This window comes from Pseudoliparis swirei, chromosome 6 (assembly GCF_029220125.1).
Source record: "Pseudoliparis swirei isolate HS2019 ecotype Mariana Trench chromosome 6, NWPU_hadal_v1, whole genome shotgun sequence".
Taxonomy (NCBI): Eukaryota; Metazoa; Chordata; class Actinopteri; order Perciformes; family Liparidae; genus Pseudoliparis; species Pseudoliparis swirei.
The window spans coordinates 25418222-25436761 of record NC_079393.1 but is presented as its reverse complement, the minus strand read 5'-3'; the positions used below and the strand labels follow the sequence as shown (position 1 = coordinate 25436761).

Below are 18540 nucleotides of genomic sequence, written 5' to 3'. Positions count from 1 at the left end.
TAGGTACTCAGTGCATCCTAAACGTCCCCGGCAGCTATAAGCCTATAGCAGCATATCAAGAGGCTGGACCAGGGCAAACCTGATTCAGCCCTAACTATAAACTCTGTCAAAGAGGAAGGTCTTAAGTCTACTCTTAAACGAGGTGACTGTGTCTGCCTCCCGGACTGAAATTGGAAGCTGGTTCCATAAAGAGGAGCTTGATAACTAAAGGCTCTGGCTCCCATTCTACTTTTTAAGACTCTAGGAACTACAAGTAGTCCGCATTTAGTGAGCGTAGCTCTCTAGTGGGGCAATATGGTACTACAAGCTCCTTAAGATATGATGGAGCATCACCAATCAAGGCTTTGTAGGTTAAGAGAAGAATTTTAAAAGTGATTCTTGATTTTACTGGGAGCCAGTGCAGAGCAGCTAGTGCAGGAGTGATGTGATCTCTTTTCTTAGTTTTAGTGAGAACACGAGCTGCAGCATTCTGGATCAACTGGAGGGACCTAAGAGATTTATTAGAGCAGCCTGATAATAAGGAGTTGCAGCAATCCAGTCTCGAAGTAACGAACGCGTGAACCAATTTTTCTGCATCTTTTTGAGACAAGATGTGCCTGATTTTGAAATATTACGTAGATGAAAGAATGCAGTCCTTGAGATTTGCTTTACGTGGGAGTTAAAGGACAAGTCGATCAAAGATAACGCCAAGATTCTTTACAGTGGTGTTGGATGCCAGGGCAATGCCGTCTACAGAATCCACATCACCAGATAATTGATCTCTGAGGTGCTCAGGGCCGATTAAAATTACTTCGGTTTTGTCTGAGTTTAACATCAAGAAGTTGCAGGTCATCCATGTTTTATGTCTTTAAGACATGCTTGAATTTTACAGAGTTGGTTGCTCTCCTCTGGTTTTATCGATAGATATAGTTGAGTATCATCTGCATAACAATGAAAGTTTATGGAGTGTTTCCTGATAATATTGCCCAAAGGAAGCATGTATAAGGTAAATAAAATTGGTCCAAGCACGGAACCTTGTGGAACTCCGTGATTAACGTTGGTGGTTATCGGCGTCATCGTTTACAAATACAAACTGAGATCGATCTGATAAATAGGATTTAAACCAAATTAGTGCCGTGCCTGAAATGCCAATCGACTGCTCCAGTCTCTGTAACAGGATGTCATGGTCAATGGTGTCGAATGCAGCACTAAGGTCTAACAAGACCAGGACAGAGAGGAGTCCTTTATCTGCTGCCATTAAGAGGTCATTTGTAATTTTCACCAGTGCCGTCTCGGTGCTGTGGTGTTTTCTAAATCCTGATTGAAATTTCTCAAATAAACTATTATGATGTAGAAAGTCGCACAACTGATTTGCGACCACTTTCTCAAGGATCTTGGAGAGGAAGGGGAGGTTAGAGATCGGTCTGTAGTTAGCCAACACCTCTGGATCCAGAGTGGGCTTCTTCAGGAGAGGTTTAATAACAGCCACCTTGAAGGAGTGTGGTACGTGGCCTGTTAGCAGAGACACATTGATAATATCTAATAGAGAGCCGCCAATTAAAGGCAACACGTCTTTAAGCAGCCTCGTCGGGATGGGGTCCAAGAGACAGGTAGACGTGTTAGAAGTAGAAACCGTTGAAGATAATTGGTCACGGTTGATGGGAGAAAAGCCCTCAAATATACACCAGGGCATACAGCGGTTTCCAAGGCCATTCCACTTGAGGACAGATTGGCACTGGTTATGGGCAAGAGAATATTAATCTTGTCCCTAATAGTTAAAATCTTTTCATTAAAGAAGTTCATAAAGTCATTACCACTAAGGTTTATAGGAATGCTCGGCTCCACAGAGATGTGACTCTCTGTCAGCCTGGCTACAGTGCTGAAGAGAAACCTGGGGTTGTTTTCATCTTTTTCTATTACTGATGAGTAATAGGCTGCTCTGGCATTACGGAGGGCCTTCTTATATGTTTTAAGACTATCTCGCCAAACTAAGCGGGATTCTTCGAGATTAGTTGAACGCCATATGCGTTCAAGCTTTCGTGACGTCTGCTTTAGTTTACGGGTCTGAGGGTTATACCAGTGAGCAAACCTCCTCTTCCTCACTGTCTTCTTCTTCAGAGGGCTATCGAGTCCAGTGTCATTCTCAGAGAGCCTATGGCACTGTCAACAAGATGATCAATCTGGGACGGACTAAAGTTAGACCAGGAGTCCTCTGTTATATTGAGACGTGGTATCGAATCAAATACAGAAGGAATCGCTTCTTTAAATTTAGCTACAGCACTATCAGTTAGACATCTGGTGTAGAAACTTTTGACTAACGGAGTACACTCCGGTAGTATAAATTCAAAAGTTATGAGGTTGTGGTCTGACAGAAGAGGATTCTGTGGGAAGACGTTCAAATGCTCAATGTCAACGCCATAAGTAAGAACAAGATCAAGCGTGTGGCCAAAGCTGTGAGTGGGTTTCTGTACTCTCTGACAGAAGCCAATCGAGTCCAACAAGGAGATGAATGCAGCACTAAGGCAATCATTATCAACATCCACATGGATATTAAAATCTCCAACAATAATAACTTTATCGGTTTTAAGAACCAAACTTGATATAAATTCTGAGAATTCAGATATAAACTCTGAATATGGACCTGGTGGCGGTACAGAATCACAAATCGAATTGGCTGTAGTGTTTTCCAGGTTGGATGTGAAAGACTAAGAACAAGGCTTTCAAATGAGGTGTAGTGTAATTTTGGTTGAGGATTAATTAATAGGCTCGATTCAAAGATGGCTGCTACTCCACCTCCTCGACCGGTGCCTCGAGGAATGTGAGTATTAATATGACTTGGAGGAGTCGATTCATTCAGGCAGACATATTCTTCATGGCTCAGCCAGGTTTCAGTTAGGCAACATAAATCAATGTGATTATCTGATATTAAATCATTCAGTAACACAGCTTTAGATGACAGAGATCGAATATTTAGGAGACCACATTTAATAGACCTATTTTGTTGCACTGCTGAAATAATTGTGTTAACTTGTATAAGGTTATTGTGTACGACTCCTCTTCTGCTTACTTTTGATTTATTTAATTGAAGTGGCCGTGGGACAGACACAGTCTCTACTCTAAAGTCAAGGGTGGGTAACTGCTCGAATGGAAGAGCAGAGAAGGGTGTTAAACTACAACTCTGCTCCCAGTTCCTGATCTGAACCCTGGGTTGTCATAGATTAAGTCCGGTGATCAACTTGGTCATATTCGCAGAAATGAGACGCTCCGTCCAATGTGGGATGAATGCCGTCTCTCCTCATCAGATCAGGTTTTCCCGAGAAAGTCTTCCAGTTGTCTACGTAGCCCACATTATTCGCTGGGCACCACCTCGACAGCCAGCGGTTGAAAGTCGACATTCGGCTATACAATTCGTCTGTCTGCAAATTTGGGAGAGGGCCAGAGAAAATTACGGTGTCCGACAACGTCTTGGCATAAGCACACACCGATTCCACATTAATTTTAGTGATTTCCGACCGACGGGCTCGCGTCATTACCACCGGCGTGTATTACAATCTGACTGTATCTCCGCTTATCCTTAGCCAGCAGCTTCAAACAAGACTCCACGTCGCCCGCTCTGGCCCCCGGGAGGCACACGACTCTAGTCCGTGGCTTCGCTATTTTCACGTTCCTGACTATAGAGCTCCCGATAACCAGGGTGTGTTCCTCAGCGGGTGTGTCGCTGAGCAAGGAAAACTGGTTGGAAACGTGAAGTGGTTGGTGCACAGCGGGCTTCTGTGTAGACTTACTACTCCTGCGAACAGTTACCCACGATCCCGGCTGATCGGGCACCACCGGAGAACAGCTAACAGCTGACTGTAGCTCGCGCCGGCTACGGGAGGGCGGGCTAACTAGCATAGCTGTCTGAGCTTCGATAGCGCGGAGCCGTGCATCTAACCCACTTAGACCTGCCTCCAACCTAGCAAATAAACTACACTTGTTGCATGTATCGTTATCATTAAGGGAGGCAGGGGGATAACTATACATGAGACACACTGAGCAAGAGGGAGCGGGAGGGAGAGAAGAAGAAGTCATGCTCGCTGTTGAGCTGGCAACCAGAGCTTACCGGAAGAGTGAGATGATGCGTTTCAGGAGCAGCTGGGAAAATCAGATGTGAGCTCCTACGGCTGCCTGTAAACCAGCTGGCTCATAGCTCACCATGATAAGTGTTGGTCTGGACACCTGGAGATGCGTGTTCGATTCCAAGGCAAGGCAGCATTTTTTCATCACTTTTTTTGTTAACATTGAATTTACATGACGTGATCTCTACTTCACGTAGGGACACACGACGCATGAATATGTTCACGTAGTTAAAGCGCCACCTAGTGGCTCAACTGGACTTCCTTCAGTCCGCCCCAAATTTGTTTGACTAGCCCGTTATTTAGAATGGAATAAGAACTCTCTCTTTTTCTCTCTCCTCTCTCTTCTCTCTCTCTCTCTTTTTCTCTCTCTTCTCTGTATCCTCTCTCTGTCTCCTCTCTCTCTCTCCTCTCTCTCCCTCTCTCTACTGCCCTCCTCGCTGGTCTGATACGGATCCGTATTGCCCTCTTACATCATTTTCAAAATGAGCTATATTGATAGACAGCCAAGAGCAGTGGTCCTCAAACTAAGGCCCGCCTCCACATTTGGCCCGGCCCTCTGAACAATACCAGAGAGGCATTATGATTTTTTTTTCAGTCTGGCCACGCAAATCCTAGACTAGCCCGTTATTTAGAATGGAATAAGAACTCTTTCTCTCTTTTGTTCTCTCTTTCTCTCTCCTCTCTCTCCCTCTCTCTACTCTAACATAACTAACGTCAGTAAACAGCTGGACGAGGCTTTTAAATCACGGATTTCGTGAGTTTTTGTTTATAGGGACACATCAGCATGAATATGTTCACATAGTTAAAGCGCCACCTAGTGGCGAAACTGGACTTTGTCGAATCCGCCCCAAACTTGTCGCGCTCGTTACAAGTCGCGGCCCGAGTCGAGTCCGACCGGCGCGCCCGCGTCCTCGGCCTGGCGGGCCGGCGTCACGCCGGCTCCCCCGACCGGCGCGGGTGAGCGAGGACCCGTTCGACGCTGCTTGCAGCTTTAATTTCTCATTACATTTCAGTGGTATTGGCTTGTGTGAGCAATACTGGACATTCAAATGAAGCTACTCATTGGTAGCCCAGCATATGTTTGACATGTGTGTGTACACACCTGGCGGCAGCAGTAGTCACACATGTCGCATTTGAACCTCTTCTCGTTCTTGTGGGACTTCTGATGCTGGATGAGGGCGTAGCGCTCGTGGAACACGGCGTCGCAGTAACGACACTTCTTTCCCGTCTCAATGAATGAGTGCTGCTTACGGAGGTGGACGCCTGGGAACGCACACAAGACCAGAGACAACGCATTGAGGGAACTAAACAACACGACAACATGAACCATCTTGTGTGTGTATGTGTGTATATGTATGTTACCCAAGTCGCTCTTGCGCGCGATGACAGTGTCACAGTGTGGACAGTGGAATTTGGCCACGTTCTCCGTGTGTTTCTGCAGGATGTGCATCTTCATGGTTCCACTCTGGGTGAATCGGGCGTGGCAGATGTAGCACTCGTAAGGTTTCTCTCCTAAGAAGAGGAGAGCAATTGTAGCGAGGTGTCATCAATGTTTATAATCCAACAGAACATTGCAATAATCCTGCAGGAGCTATAAAACACAATGCATGAATTTCCGCAAATGTATAGATTCTACAAATCCTCTATTCATCCCTTTTAAGTTAAGTTCTCTCTGTGGCAGCTGTCTCCAATCTGGCCTGGCTGCTGGCTGGTTGGTAATCAGTCAGCTGCTCTGACTGATTGGCAATCAGTCAGCAGCCGATGCTGCTCATATAAAAGGGCAGCAGAGTTGGAGGTAGGAAGGCAAGTGAGCAGACGCGTCGTCGTTTGGTCTGCTGTGTGTTGCGTGCGGTGAATAAAACCATGTTATCGAACGGAACCTCGTTGTTGTCTGATAATCCTTTGTGCTTCTGGGGGAAACCCACGGGTGACGGCCCGAGAGTTGTCACACTGTCGTTGACAACTAATGTTTTTAAAAAAAAGATCCAATTAAGATGCCTTTAGACTTGACACATTCTTTTGTGAGGGTGCGAAACATAACTCTTTCCTACTAATTAATATGCTTCGAAAGTGGATATGAAACAGGGTGTCCGTTTTACCCGAGTGTGTCCTCATGTGTCTCTTCAGCTTGTACGTGTCTCTGCTGGCGTAGCTGCAAAGGCTGCACTGGAACGGCCGCTCGCCGGTGTGGGAACGAATGTGGCGCTTTAGTTTGCTCACCTAGACAACAGACGCACACAGATGCTCACAATTCAGAACACCGGTAAAATGCCATCATAGAACGAAGTCACTGTAACAAACAAGAGGGAGCAGTTCTGTTGGTGAATGAATGGGTCTGAATGACTTTGGCTCCCTCTAGTGTGCGGTATAATAAGTGCAGGCACTTCATGTGGATACATATCAGTGGAGCGAATGTAACACTGAATAGAAGCAGAAGAAGCTTGGTTTACCTCCACACTGGCGTAGTCACACATGGAGCATTTGAAGGGTTTCTCATGCGTGTGTTTGTAGCGTCGGTGACGGACTAACTCTCCACTGGTCACAAATGCCATATCGCAGTCTGTGCACTTGTGTGGCCGAGTCCCTGCACACATGGAGAAGAAAAAATAAAACTCCGATTCGTCCGTCTCCTTTTTAAATTCCTGTTCCGGTCTCTTCTGAAGACGTGTGGAGGAGCGTACCCGTGTGTGTGTTGAGGTGGTTTCGTAGCAGCGTGACCGTCCTGAAGGCTCTTCCACACAGGTGACATTTGTGCGGCCTCTCGTCGGTGTGGCTCTTCATGTGCCGGTCCAGGTTGGAGCGCCGAGGACACGTGTAGCTACACAGCTCGCACTGGAACGTCTTCTTCACTCCTGACACACACACACACACACACACACGTGTGTTTGAATCATCACCAGGGCTGGAGACCTTAAACTACCCAGTACTCAATAGTATTACAATGTCTCCAGTGCAATGCTCTTGTGGCCCAAACCACAGCAGCTACAACCCAAACTGAATATGGAGATGTCTCAAACGGCCTTTTCACTTTAAGGGTTCTGGCATTGGAACGTTTTACGCAATAGCCCTTTTCTTCACTAACAGGAATGTAATGCAACAAAATATCTGCTTTACTTTAACTCCTCTGTTTTGATGTGAGACATGTACGGATGGAGTTCACTCCCGAAACAGAACACTACAGAAAAAGCTTTATCGAGAGGATGTTTTAAACAAAGTTGTTGCCCAATACTTTTTGTTAGAACACCGATTAGAAATAGTAATAACATTATGAAAAAATATTATAGCAAATAGCAATACATACTTATAATATGGATATTGGAGTAGGAATCACAATATAATAATATTAATTTCTCGATGTTATATCATAGTGAACATATCTTTCAAGTTGATCGTGGGAGAGAAGTTGCTTTGAGTTTGACATCGTCAAGTAGACCCCAGGAGGAATAATGGCTGAGTTAGAGCAGCTCAATGAGATCTGACCTAACGCTCGCGTTTCAATGCATTGTGCATGTGCAGTGAACATTTTCTGTGACAGAGTGTAGGACAGCTACTTGTAGTTTGTGTAGAAGCCTTTCTGGGTTCTTCTCGTGACTCTTCCGTTACGCTGTCAGGCGTCTCACCTTTCTTCTTGATCTTGGTGGGTTTGGGTGGTTTCATATTGCCCACCACTTTCTCAGCATTGACCTCAGACAGAAGGCCCTCCTGCTGCTCTTCCTCAAAGTCATACACACTGACGTCCATGTCCTTGTCCCCTTCGCCGTAACGCAGGCGGTTCTTTTTAACCTGGACAAACAGCAGTCCGTCAGACCTCACCGTAAGCTGATGACGTGTAAACAACACCGTTTAGCATGCAGTTCAATCACAGAGACGAGTCTCACATCCCCAACAACAAAGACACTGATAACGATGCCACACAATGCTAGCTTGCCTTCTTGGGCTTCCTGAGACCTCCAGATGATGGGGGTTGATAGTCGGGGTCTTTGGCCCAGGTTGGATCATCATTCTGAGGCTGGATGGGCTCCTCCTCCACCTCGTCCAACAGCTGGTTCCCCACCTCATCTTCTTCCTCCTCTTCCAGGTGGGCTTCCCCCTCCTCCTGCTCCACCATCTCCACCTCCCCGTTAGCGCCGACCTTAACCACCTACACATCAAAGGCTTTCATTGCCAACTATTCACCAGTCACAGCTGCTCAAGTGCAAAAGGTGACCGGAATTAATTCGTTAAAGAAATTTTCATTTTAACATATGTGACTGCACAGCAACAAGCTGCAAATATCAAATCAAACAGATGCACACATGAACTTTTCCCTTTACATTTAACTCATCCTAAGCATTACTAGCAGGAGGTTGCTGTGAAGAATCTAGGGGGCAACTTGAGGTTCAGTGTCTCACTCATGGACACTTGACACAGAGTAAGAGCATCAATAGGTACACAAGGCCACAATAACCCAAATGGAAGTACCCCATTTGTTCTGAAAACATGGAGATGAAATTGAACTGTTGATGGTGAATTGTGGGACTCGTTATGATGTAATGAAGTATTTCTGCCATGATGCAGTCGTGCATATAAGTTTGAGTTACAGGCTGGTTTACTTTAGTCCGTCCCAGATTGATCATCTTGTTGATAGTGCCACAGGCTCTCTGAGAATGACACTGGACTCGATAGCCCCTCTGAAGAAGAAGACAGTGAGGAAGAGGAGGTTTGCTCCCTGGTATAACCCTCAGACCCGCAAACTAAAGCAAACGTCACGAAAGCTTGAAAGCATCTGGCGTTCAACTAATCTGGAAGAATCCCGCTTAGTTTGGCGAGAAAGTCTTAAAACTTATAAGAAGGCCCTCCGGAATGCCAGAGCAGCCTATTACTCATCAGTAATAGAGAAAAATAAGAACAACCCCAGGTTTCTCTTCAGCACTGTAGCCAGGCTGACAGAGTCACAGCTCTGTGGAGCCGAGTATTCCTATAGACCTCAGTGGTAATGACTTCATGAACTTCTTTAATGAAAAGATTTTAACTATTAGGGACAAGATTAATAATCTCTTGCCCTTAACCAGTGCCAATCTGTCCTCAAGTGGAATGGCCTTGGAAACCGCTGTATGCCCTGGTGTATATTTGGAGGGCTTTTCTCCCATCAACCGTGACCAATTATCTTCAACGGTTTCTACTTCTAACACGTCTACCTGTCTCTTGGACCCCATCCCGACGAGGCTGCTTAGACGTTTTGCCTTTAATTGGCGGCTCTCTATTAGATATTATCAATGTGTCTCTGCTAACAGGCCACGTACCACACTCCTTCAAGGTGGCTGTTATTAAACCTCTCCTGAAGAAGCCCACTCTGGATCCAGAGGTGTTGGCTAACTACAGACCGATCTCTAACCTCCCCTTCCTCTCCAAGATCCTTGAGAAAGTAGTAAAAATCAGTTGTGCGACTTTCTACATCATAATAGTTTATTTGAGAAATTTCAATCAGGATTTAGAAAACACCACAGCACCGAGACAGCACTGGTGAAAATTACAAATGACCTCTTAATGGCAGCAGATAAAGGACTCCTCTCTGTCCTGGTCTTGTTAGACCTTAGTGCTGCATTCGACACCATTGACCATGACATCCTGTTACAGAGACTGGAGCAGTCGATTGGCATTTCAGGCACGGCACTAATTTGGTTTAAATCCTATTTATCAGATCGATCTCAGTTTGTATTTGTAAACGATGACGCCTCGATAACCACCAACGTTAATCACGGAGTTCCACAAGGTTCTGTGCTTGGACCAATTTTATTTACCTTATACATGCTTCCTTTGGGCAATATTATCAGGAAACACTCCATAAACTTTCATTGTTATGCAGATGATACTCAACTATATCTATCGATAAAACCAGAGGAGAGCAACCAACTCTGTAAAATTCAAGCATGTCTTAAAGACATAAAAACATGGATGACCTGCAACTTCTTGATGTTAAACTCAGACAAAACCAAGTAATTTTAATCGGCCCTGAGCACCTCAGAGATCAATTATCTGGTGATGTGGATTCTGTAGACGGCATTGCCCTGGCATCCAACACCACTGTAAAGAATCTTGGCGTTATCTTTGATCGGGACTTGTCCTTTAACTCCCACGTAAAGCAAATCTCAAGGACTGCATTCTTTCATCTACGTAATATTTCAAAATCAGGCACATCTTGTCTCAAAAGATGCAGAAAAATTGGTTCACGCATTCCTTACTTCGAGACTGGATTACTGCAACTCCTTATTATCAGGCTGCTCTAATAAGTCTCTTAGGTCCCTCCAGTTGATCCAGAATGCTGCAGCTCGTGTTGTCACTAAAACTAAGAAAAGAGATCACATCACTCCTGCACTAGCTGCTCTGCACTGGCTCCCAGTAAAATCAAGAATCACTTTTAAAATTCTTCTCTTAACCTACAAAGCCTTGATTGGTGATGCACCATCATATCTTAAGGAGCTTGTAGTACCATATTGCCCCACTAGAGAGCTACGCTCACTAAATGCGGGACTACTTGTAGTTCCTAGTCTTAAAAAGCAGAATGGGAGCCAGAGCCTTTAGTTATCAAGCTCCTCTTTTATGGAACCAGCTTCCAATTTCAGTCCGGGAGGCAGACACAGTCACCTCGTTTAAGAGTAGACTTAAGACTTTCCTCTTTGACAGAGCTTATAGTTAGGGCTGAATCAGGTTCACCTGGTCCAGCCCCTTGATATGCTGCTATAGGCTTATAGCTGCCGGGGGACGTTTTAGGATGCACTGAGTACCTATCTCCTCTTTATTCTCTCCTTAGGGATGAATTTTCATCTCTCAATCACACGTTACTAACTCTGCTTTCTCCCCGGAGTCCTTTTGACTTCACGTCTCATGGGGTCATCGGACCCTATGAGACGGCATAGATCCTATCTGCCTGATGTATCATCGAGGTCTGGGTCGTGGAGTTCCTGCTCCTGACTACGCCACTGTCCTGTTGAGACTCCGCCCACTCCTCCTCCCCACCGCCATCTGCCTGATGGATCGTGGAGGTCTCCATCGTGGAATATGCCTACTATGAACTATTCATACACTCTGTCACATTCATTGAATTTATTTAAACTCTAAATCTATCCTTCTGTACACATTACATCTATTGTTCTGTCCATCCTGGAGAGGGATCCTCCTCTGTTGCTCTCCTGAAGGTTTCTTCCCTTTTTTTCCCCCTGAAGGGTTATTTGGGAGTTTTTCCTGGTCCGATGTGAGGTTTTGGGGCAGGGATGTCTATGTGTACAGATTGTAAAGCACTCCGAGACAAATTTGTAATTTGTGAAAACTGAATTGAATTGAATTTACCTGAAAGCCCTCGGGCAGCGGCAGGGTGTGGCAGATGACCGGGTCTCCGTCCTTCGGCATAGCGGTGGCGTCCACATAGGTGCCTTGCTGCAGGGCCTCGACGGTGGAGGCAGAGACTGGCACCTGGACCAGCTGGAGCTCCCCGAGACCCAGAGCCGCCTGCTCCTCCATGTTCACCACCTGAGCGCCAGGGGACCGCAGGTCAGCACACAGCAATACACCAATACAGGAGGAAACAGCTGGAGTGGCTTCAGAGGAGCGCCTACCTGTAGTGTGATGATCTGGGTCTGGTCCACCGTTGTTACGGTTGCTTGGTGAGCGCCAACCGTCACGCCGCCGACAATACCCACTGTAGTGTCCATCTCCTGCAAATCAACTTCACTTTAAAGGGCTGTTGACAGAAGGCCTCCTCAGTTTGAGCTGCCGAATCTGGACCACTGTCCAATGCACAGATGCGAATGGATACGAATAAAACAAATTTCCGCTCGAATGACACAGAGTTGCTAAAGCCAATCAGCGTTCAGACGCTTTGCTCGTCGTCATCACTGCCGTTGTGCCGTTGGTGAATCTAACTGCTGCGGCTCTAGTAAAACTGGAAGCAACAGTTATTCAGACATAGAGGTGAAAGTCACTGAGCTGTGTGAGCCTACAGGTGATGTTATTTATAAATATATATAGATAAATATAAATGATATTAATGTTATAAACCCAAACACGAGGACGTTAGTTAGTCCGACGTTTGTGGGATGTCCGCAAGTATAAAGCAGAACTGGTGGTTATTTCTTCCTTGGTGGATGGAGGAAATGATAACCGTTTCCACGGAGTAAAGCCACGCCTCTTCTCGAGCGCGAATAAACCACAAATAGTTGGGCGAGTAAAGCGTGAAGAATATTCAGAACGCAGCATCACCATACCTCAGTCTTCATCTGCATCAGAGTGGGATCCAGTGAGTCCATAACCATCATTTCAACCCCGACTCCACCGTCCACACCGACCCCCGCTTCCATCAGCTGCTGCTGGGTGGGTGCAACCATCCCGTGAACTGAAACACAACATTGACCGTTAAAAAAACCCACGTGTCATACTTGCACTGGAAATCTACTGCTGTGCTTTTTTTACACACGGGACCATTTCATATCAAATGAGTACGAACCGTGGTCCAGGACGACGTGTCCCTCCACCACGCCCCCAGCCTCTGCAGCCTGCTGGAGGAGGTCTGCCACCATAGCATCCTGGCTATGAACCGACTGGATGGAGGGGTAGCCCCCCTCTGTTGGCCCTCTGTCCATGGTGGGTAGAAACTGGAGGACATGAGGTTAAAGACCAGAAATTGAGACAGTTGTCCTGTGTGTCTTGTGTACACATTCTGATGATGACATACTTTATCAAAAGTCAAAGTCAAAGTCAGTTTTATTTGTCAATTTTCCATATGTGCAAACATACAGAAGATCGAAATTGCGTTTCTCTTCTGTCCAACATAAAGTGAATTGTGCAACATATAGACAACATAGAGTGCAAAAATAGTAAAAAACATGTGAACATATAGACAACATAAAGTGCATAGACAACATAAAGTGCAAAAATAGTAAAAAACATGTAAACATATAGACAACATAAATTGTGCTAGCAGCATTCAGACATGTGAGTCTGAAAGAGGACGGAGTGGGAGGATGGGGAGAGAGTTCAGCTTCCTGACCGCCTGGTGGATGAAGCTGTTGGACAGCCTGGCGGTGTGAGCCCGGAGGCTCGGTATCTCCTCCCAGAGGGCAGGAGGCTGAAGAGACCGTGTGAGGGGTGGCAGGGTCACTCACAATCGAGGTCGCTTGCGGTGAGGCGGGTGTTGTATATGTCCTGCAGGGATGGGAGGGGAGTGAGGCACCCATGATCCTTCCAGCTGCCTTCACTATGCGCTGCAGGGCGTTCCTGCTGTGGTCTGTGCAGCTTCCGCCCACACAGTGATGCAGTTGGTCAGGATGCTCTCGATGGTGCCGCGGTAGAAGGTGCACATGATGGATGGGGGCTCCTGCTTTCCTCAGTTTCCGGAGGAAGTAGAGGCGCCTCTGTGCTTTCTTTGCCAGCGATGTAGTGTTGGCTGTCCACGAGAGGTCCTCACTGATTTCCACCCCCAGGAATTTGGTGCTGCTGACCTGCTCAATGTCCACACCGTTGATGGTCAGTGGTGGGTGATGGGTGTGGCCTTTCCGGAAGTCAACAACGATCTCTTTGGTCTTGCTGTTGTTGAGCAGGAGGTTGTTGACTCCGCACCACGTGGTCAGAAGGTTGACCTCCCTCCTGTAGAGGGTCTCGTCATCCTTGGTGATGAGACCTATCAATGTTGTGTCGTCTGCAAACTTGACCATGTGATTGGTGCTGTAGCTGGTTTTGCAGTCGTGAGTCAGCAAGGTGAAGAGCAGGGGACTGAGCACACAGCCCTGAGGGGCCCCTGTGCTGAGTGTGATGCTGCTCGAGGTGTTGTTGCCAACACGTACTGCTTGTGGCCTCTCACTCAGGAAGTCCAGCAGCCAGTTACACAGCGAGGTGTTGAGCCCCAGCTGGTCAAGTTTGCAGATTAGTTGTTGTGGGATGATTGTGTTGAATGCTGAGCTAAAGTCTATGAACAGCATTCTTACATAGGAGTCTTTTTGTCCAGGTGGGTGAGGGCTGGGTGGAGAGCAGAGCAGATTGCATCCTCCGTGGACCGTTTGGCCCGGTATGCAAACTGGAAAGGGTCCAGAGTGGGGGAGAATGGATTTGATATGCGACATGACTAGTCGTTCAAAGCACTTCATGATTATGGGGTCAGTGCCACTGGACGATAGTCGTTGAAGCAGGACGGAGTGGATTTCTTTGGCACAGGTATGATGGTGGTTACCTTGAAGCATGATGGAACAACAGCTTGTCTCAGAGAAGTATTAAAGACATCCGTGAAGACGCCCTTAAGCTCCTCTGCGCAGTCCTTCAGCACACGACCAGGGATGTTGTCTGGACCTGTTGCCTTGTGGGTGTTGATGGACGAGAGAGTCCTCTTCACGCTGGCAGCAGACAGGCACAGAACCTGATCGTGGGGAGGGGGCGGAGTCTTGTGTGGACGAGTGCTGTTCTGTGCTTCAAACCGGGCAAAGAAGCTGTTGAGGTTGTTTAGCAGAGAGATGTTGCTGTCGCAGTTCTGTGGCGTGGGTTTATAGTCTGTGATGGTCTGAATGCCCCGCCACAGGCTGCGTGTGTCTCTGCTGTCTTTAAAGTGCCGGGTTATCTTTTTTGTGTAGGAATTTTTTGCTTTCCTTTATCATTTTGCTTTCCTTTATCATTTACGAGTACAAATGACTAACCCTCTGAAGCCCGAGCAGTTTCAAGGCTTGTCCCTCTCTCTGTGAATTTTTTTTTCTTCACTTCAATATAAAAGTCCTGAACCTCTACGGCTCGTAGGGGAGGGAACTCAAAAGTTTAATTTCTTTGATACTTTATTTTACTAAGAAAATAGCAAACAAGGGAATTTGTACATCCAATAATTCGGTAGGGGTCCAAAAGTGTTGGGGGAGATGGAGGCGCTAAGAGCTCTCCTTAATGCACCTTGTTCAGCCGCCTGCAGTTCCACAGAAGACCTGAATTGTTGTCACCCGAGCTGTTCGACCTCCTGGTTGAACTGAGGAGCTCAGAATGCAATGTTTTTTTACAGGAAGTGGTGAAAGCAAATGTTTTTTTTGTTGAGAGATTTGTTGGTCAATTTTGAGCTAAATGTTGGTTGCCTTAGTAACACATGATATGTTCAAGGACCGTCAGGACGATAATGAGTTTTCACAGCTTCTAGCTGATAAATGGTGTAGTTTTGGCAACTGTTAATTATTATATTTTTTTATCCTGTCAGTGGGTTTTAGGGTTCAGAGAGATACAATAACATAGTCACGTTTGAGAAGCTGGAACTGGAAATTTCTTTAGGCTTAATTAATAAAAAATACGGTAAACTCTTTGTTTCAGCTCTAAGACTATTATAAAAAGGACATAACTGGTAATAGTGTCTATAATCGTTCTGTTCATGAATCAGAGCATGGAATACTGCTGAGCGAGGTTTACTGTCAGATCCCAGATCTTATAACAGAGCTGAGGTCCACTCTGTGTTCACCTGCTTTGAACTCACTCCTGACGTCTGACCTGTACTCGTTGGCCCTTACCATGACTAGCGTTACCTGAAATAGCAATGATAAATTGAATGTTTTCATGATTTTGTTTAGTTCTTGCCAACCGGTAGAACATAAACTGTTTTTGTGAACATGAATTCACAGTCAGGTGCTTTTTTCTTCAACTGCTGAAAAGCATTGACAGCGTTCATAAACAGTGTGGGACACAAACACTATGACCGTGTGAGCCGTTTTACACACGGCTGATAAGTAAGACAAGAACATGCAAAAGAGAGAGCCGCGTACTGTTCATTATGGCTGTTAACCGTCTCTCGGCACGTGTGCATCTCAGTCACAAGGACTCACAAAAGCAGTTTTTTCAAAGGTTTCACTCAAAATAAGAATCTGTAAAGCCGAGTTGTGGTTTTTGCCCTCTGCTTTGCAAATACTGATAGATAAACACACAGGCCATGAAATCCTTTCTGAACATTTCAAGAGTATAACATCGGATTGTCCCTTGTTTTGAGAGCACAGTGCTGAATTGCCACACAGTCACAGTGGTCCAATAACAGTTATGTGTCTCAACTGTGTAGGGTGTAGGCCATTGTGTCCAATTTAGCAAAACAACTCTTTGACCTTGTGTGCCTCATTTACCACTGCATGCCAAAATGACACATTTTGGATAAAGTGGAGGTTTTCCTTCTACAACCACATCTCTGGGACAGATACAGAGTCCAGGTCTGAACGGATTGGTTGGTGTGTAAAGTAAAAAGGTCACGTTTGTGAGAACAACATCTGTTTCCAGGTCCACTTTATCTTCATGATACTTTATTCGTGGAAAGGCTCGTAAAAGGCCTTCAGAAATGCTTCCCAGTGACACCGAGCTGCCCAGCATATACACGGCGCTATTTGTGTAGCTCTCCAAGCCGAATCGTAGAGGGAGCTCTCTGCTATAACATACATCTGTGGTTGTGATGCTCGCGGTGGGCTTAGAATAGAGACAAGCGGGCGGCGGGCGCAACAACAACTGCAAAATTCGACCGCAGCGCCGTGAGGGAAACGGGAAGAGAAACGACCTATATTTGACTACGGGAGATGACTGATTTTTGGAGGAAAATATATCGTGTGTGTGCGTTTGGTCCGAGTAGATCCGCGGGGCCGCTGTGATCACCGCTTTACTCGAATGCCTCGTCATTCTCTTGTGTGCGCTGGCCTGTGCGCGACACTGAGCAGAAACGTCTTTTTTAACCGACTTAATTGTAATAATAGTAATGACAGATGCGACCACAGCCGGTTCAGTTACATTATATACTAGTAATATGTTTTACGGTGGCTACTTTTTGGGATTCCAGCACTTTCTCGACACTTTCACACGGAACATAGCTAACGTAGAGGGGCTGGGTGGGGTAGAGGCCTCGTGTCGGTGTAGCCGCAACTAGCACTAACGCGAGCTGCTACAATGATTCCCCCGTAAGGTTTAAAGTTAGTATGCAACACGCTAAAGTTGATGAACGTGAAATACAACGCGGCTGTTGGTGTGCAAACCCACAGTGACGTCAGCGTGCATTTAGGAGCGTTAATGTTCGTGGCGCACGTTAGCGAATGAGAACGAGCTAATGCTAATGACCGAACGCTAGCCAATGTGAACGACCTAACGTTAGCAAAAGCTAATGCTAGCAGCTAATGCTAACATGCTAACGCCAGCTCAGGGCGATAACTTAAACCCGCCAGTTTCCATGTCGTCAAGGCTGTAAAGACGGGAAACAAAGAAGCGAGAAAATGGACGCCTCGGCCTAAAACTCTCCAACCAAATCATCCAAGTGTTCGTAAGTTATTATTGACGCTATTTTGACTGGCGGGTGTCAAATACAGCGGGCTGTGTGTACATTTATTACTACTTCGGTTATTTAAACGTATTTTGACGGGGTTTCCAATAACGATAGAGGGAGACAAACACTCTCCGACGAGCTGCCCGGACCCAGAGCCCCATCGTGACACCTAGAGGCCGATTAAAGATCCTGCAAACTCCCCCCTTGTCAGAAAAGTAGTGATACTTTACCTCTTTCTCGTGGGTTTCTCTCCCCGTTTAACTGGACTGAAAGCAGAGAGTCCGTGCTTCAAAGTTTTACACGCCGGTGAGAAATGCAGGCTTCTTCGCAGTTAGTTTTAATCCCTCTCCCGCTTTAGCAGAGTAGCCTCTGCCACAAAATGGCAGTTGGGAGCTCAGTGCGCCTGTGCGGCCGCTGGGGGGTGGTGTCGAAGCTGCTGTAGACACCCTGATTGGCCAGGAGGGGCGCCCCGTCGGAATACATGGAAAGGCCATTTATCATCACACTGTGTGGGATTAATGCTTCTGTCAGGAGATATGCGAACGTCTCTATTACAATTCATCATAACAAGTCAAAACGGTATCTAAGATATGAGTTTATTTCCAATAAAAATAATTATAAAAAATGACGAGTGCATGTTACTTACTGTGTAGCATGAAGTCACATCTGTCTGTCACACAGTACATGTTTGTTTATCTAACTCTGTGATGCTTCATTCTGGTCACATAACATTCATTGCTTCTGTCCAGCCTGGAGAGAGAGTTCCTCCTCTGTTGCTCTCCTGAAGGTTTCTTCACTGTTTTTTTATATTTCTTGTGAGTTTTTCCTGATCCGATGTGAGGTCAAAGGTCAGGGTTGTTGTATGTGTACAGATTGTAACGCCATCTGAGGATAATACGTAATTTATGATATTGGGCTGTATAAGTTTAACTGAATTGAATGTTTGCCCAAATTGAAAGTGAGGAAATGATCAGGACACTGCACACACATTATTTGACTGCTTTTTAAAAGGTTTTAGTGCCCATCAATGATGAATCAATCAATGCCACCAAGGACAGGGCTTCAGTCATGTACCTGCACATCTGGCGAGGAGGTATTTAATTAATGGGAGCAGTGTGCTGAGGTAAGGTTTGCTGATGTCCCCCCCCCCCCCCCCCCTGAAGAAAGCACATG

General features: G+C 46.0%; 1 protein-coding gene across 2 annotated transcripts in view; it reads right to left on the bottom strand.

Moving 5' to 3' along the window:
- LOC130195218 (transcriptional repressor CTCF-like) overlaps positions 1 to 18517 on the bottom strand; it is a 30958-nt gene extending 12441 nt beyond the window's left edge. The window contains exons 1-12 of one of the 2 annotated variants that reach the window (XM_056416622.1): positions 17598 to 18517; positions 12577 to 12724; positions 12338 to 12465; positions 11690 to 11788; positions 11424 to 11603; positions 8026 to 8238; positions 7718 to 7916; positions 6779 to 6949; positions 6548 to 6681; positions 6197 to 6317; positions 5460 to 5609; positions 5200 to 5360 (exon numbers count right to left, since the gene is read on the bottom strand). In XM_056416622.1, coding sequence (XP_056272597.1) covers positions 5200 to 5360; positions 5460 to 5609; positions 6197 to 6317; positions 6548 to 6681; positions 6779 to 6949; positions 7718 to 7916; positions 8026 to 8238; positions 11424 to 11603; positions 11690 to 11788; positions 12338 to 12465; positions 12577 to 12712 — 1692 coding nt within the window. In that variant the 5' untranslated portion in view covers positions 12713 to 12724; positions 17598 to 18517. The remainder of the gene's footprint in view (positions 1 to 5199; positions 5361 to 5459; positions 5610 to 6196; positions 6318 to 6547; positions 6682 to 6778; positions 6950 to 7717; positions 7917 to 8025; positions 8239 to 11423; positions 11604 to 11689; positions 11789 to 12337; positions 12466 to 12576; positions 12725 to 17597) is intronic. The other variant, XM_056416623.1, reaches the window with a different exon arrangement.
- Positions 18518 to 18540: the final 23 nt, after the last annotated feature.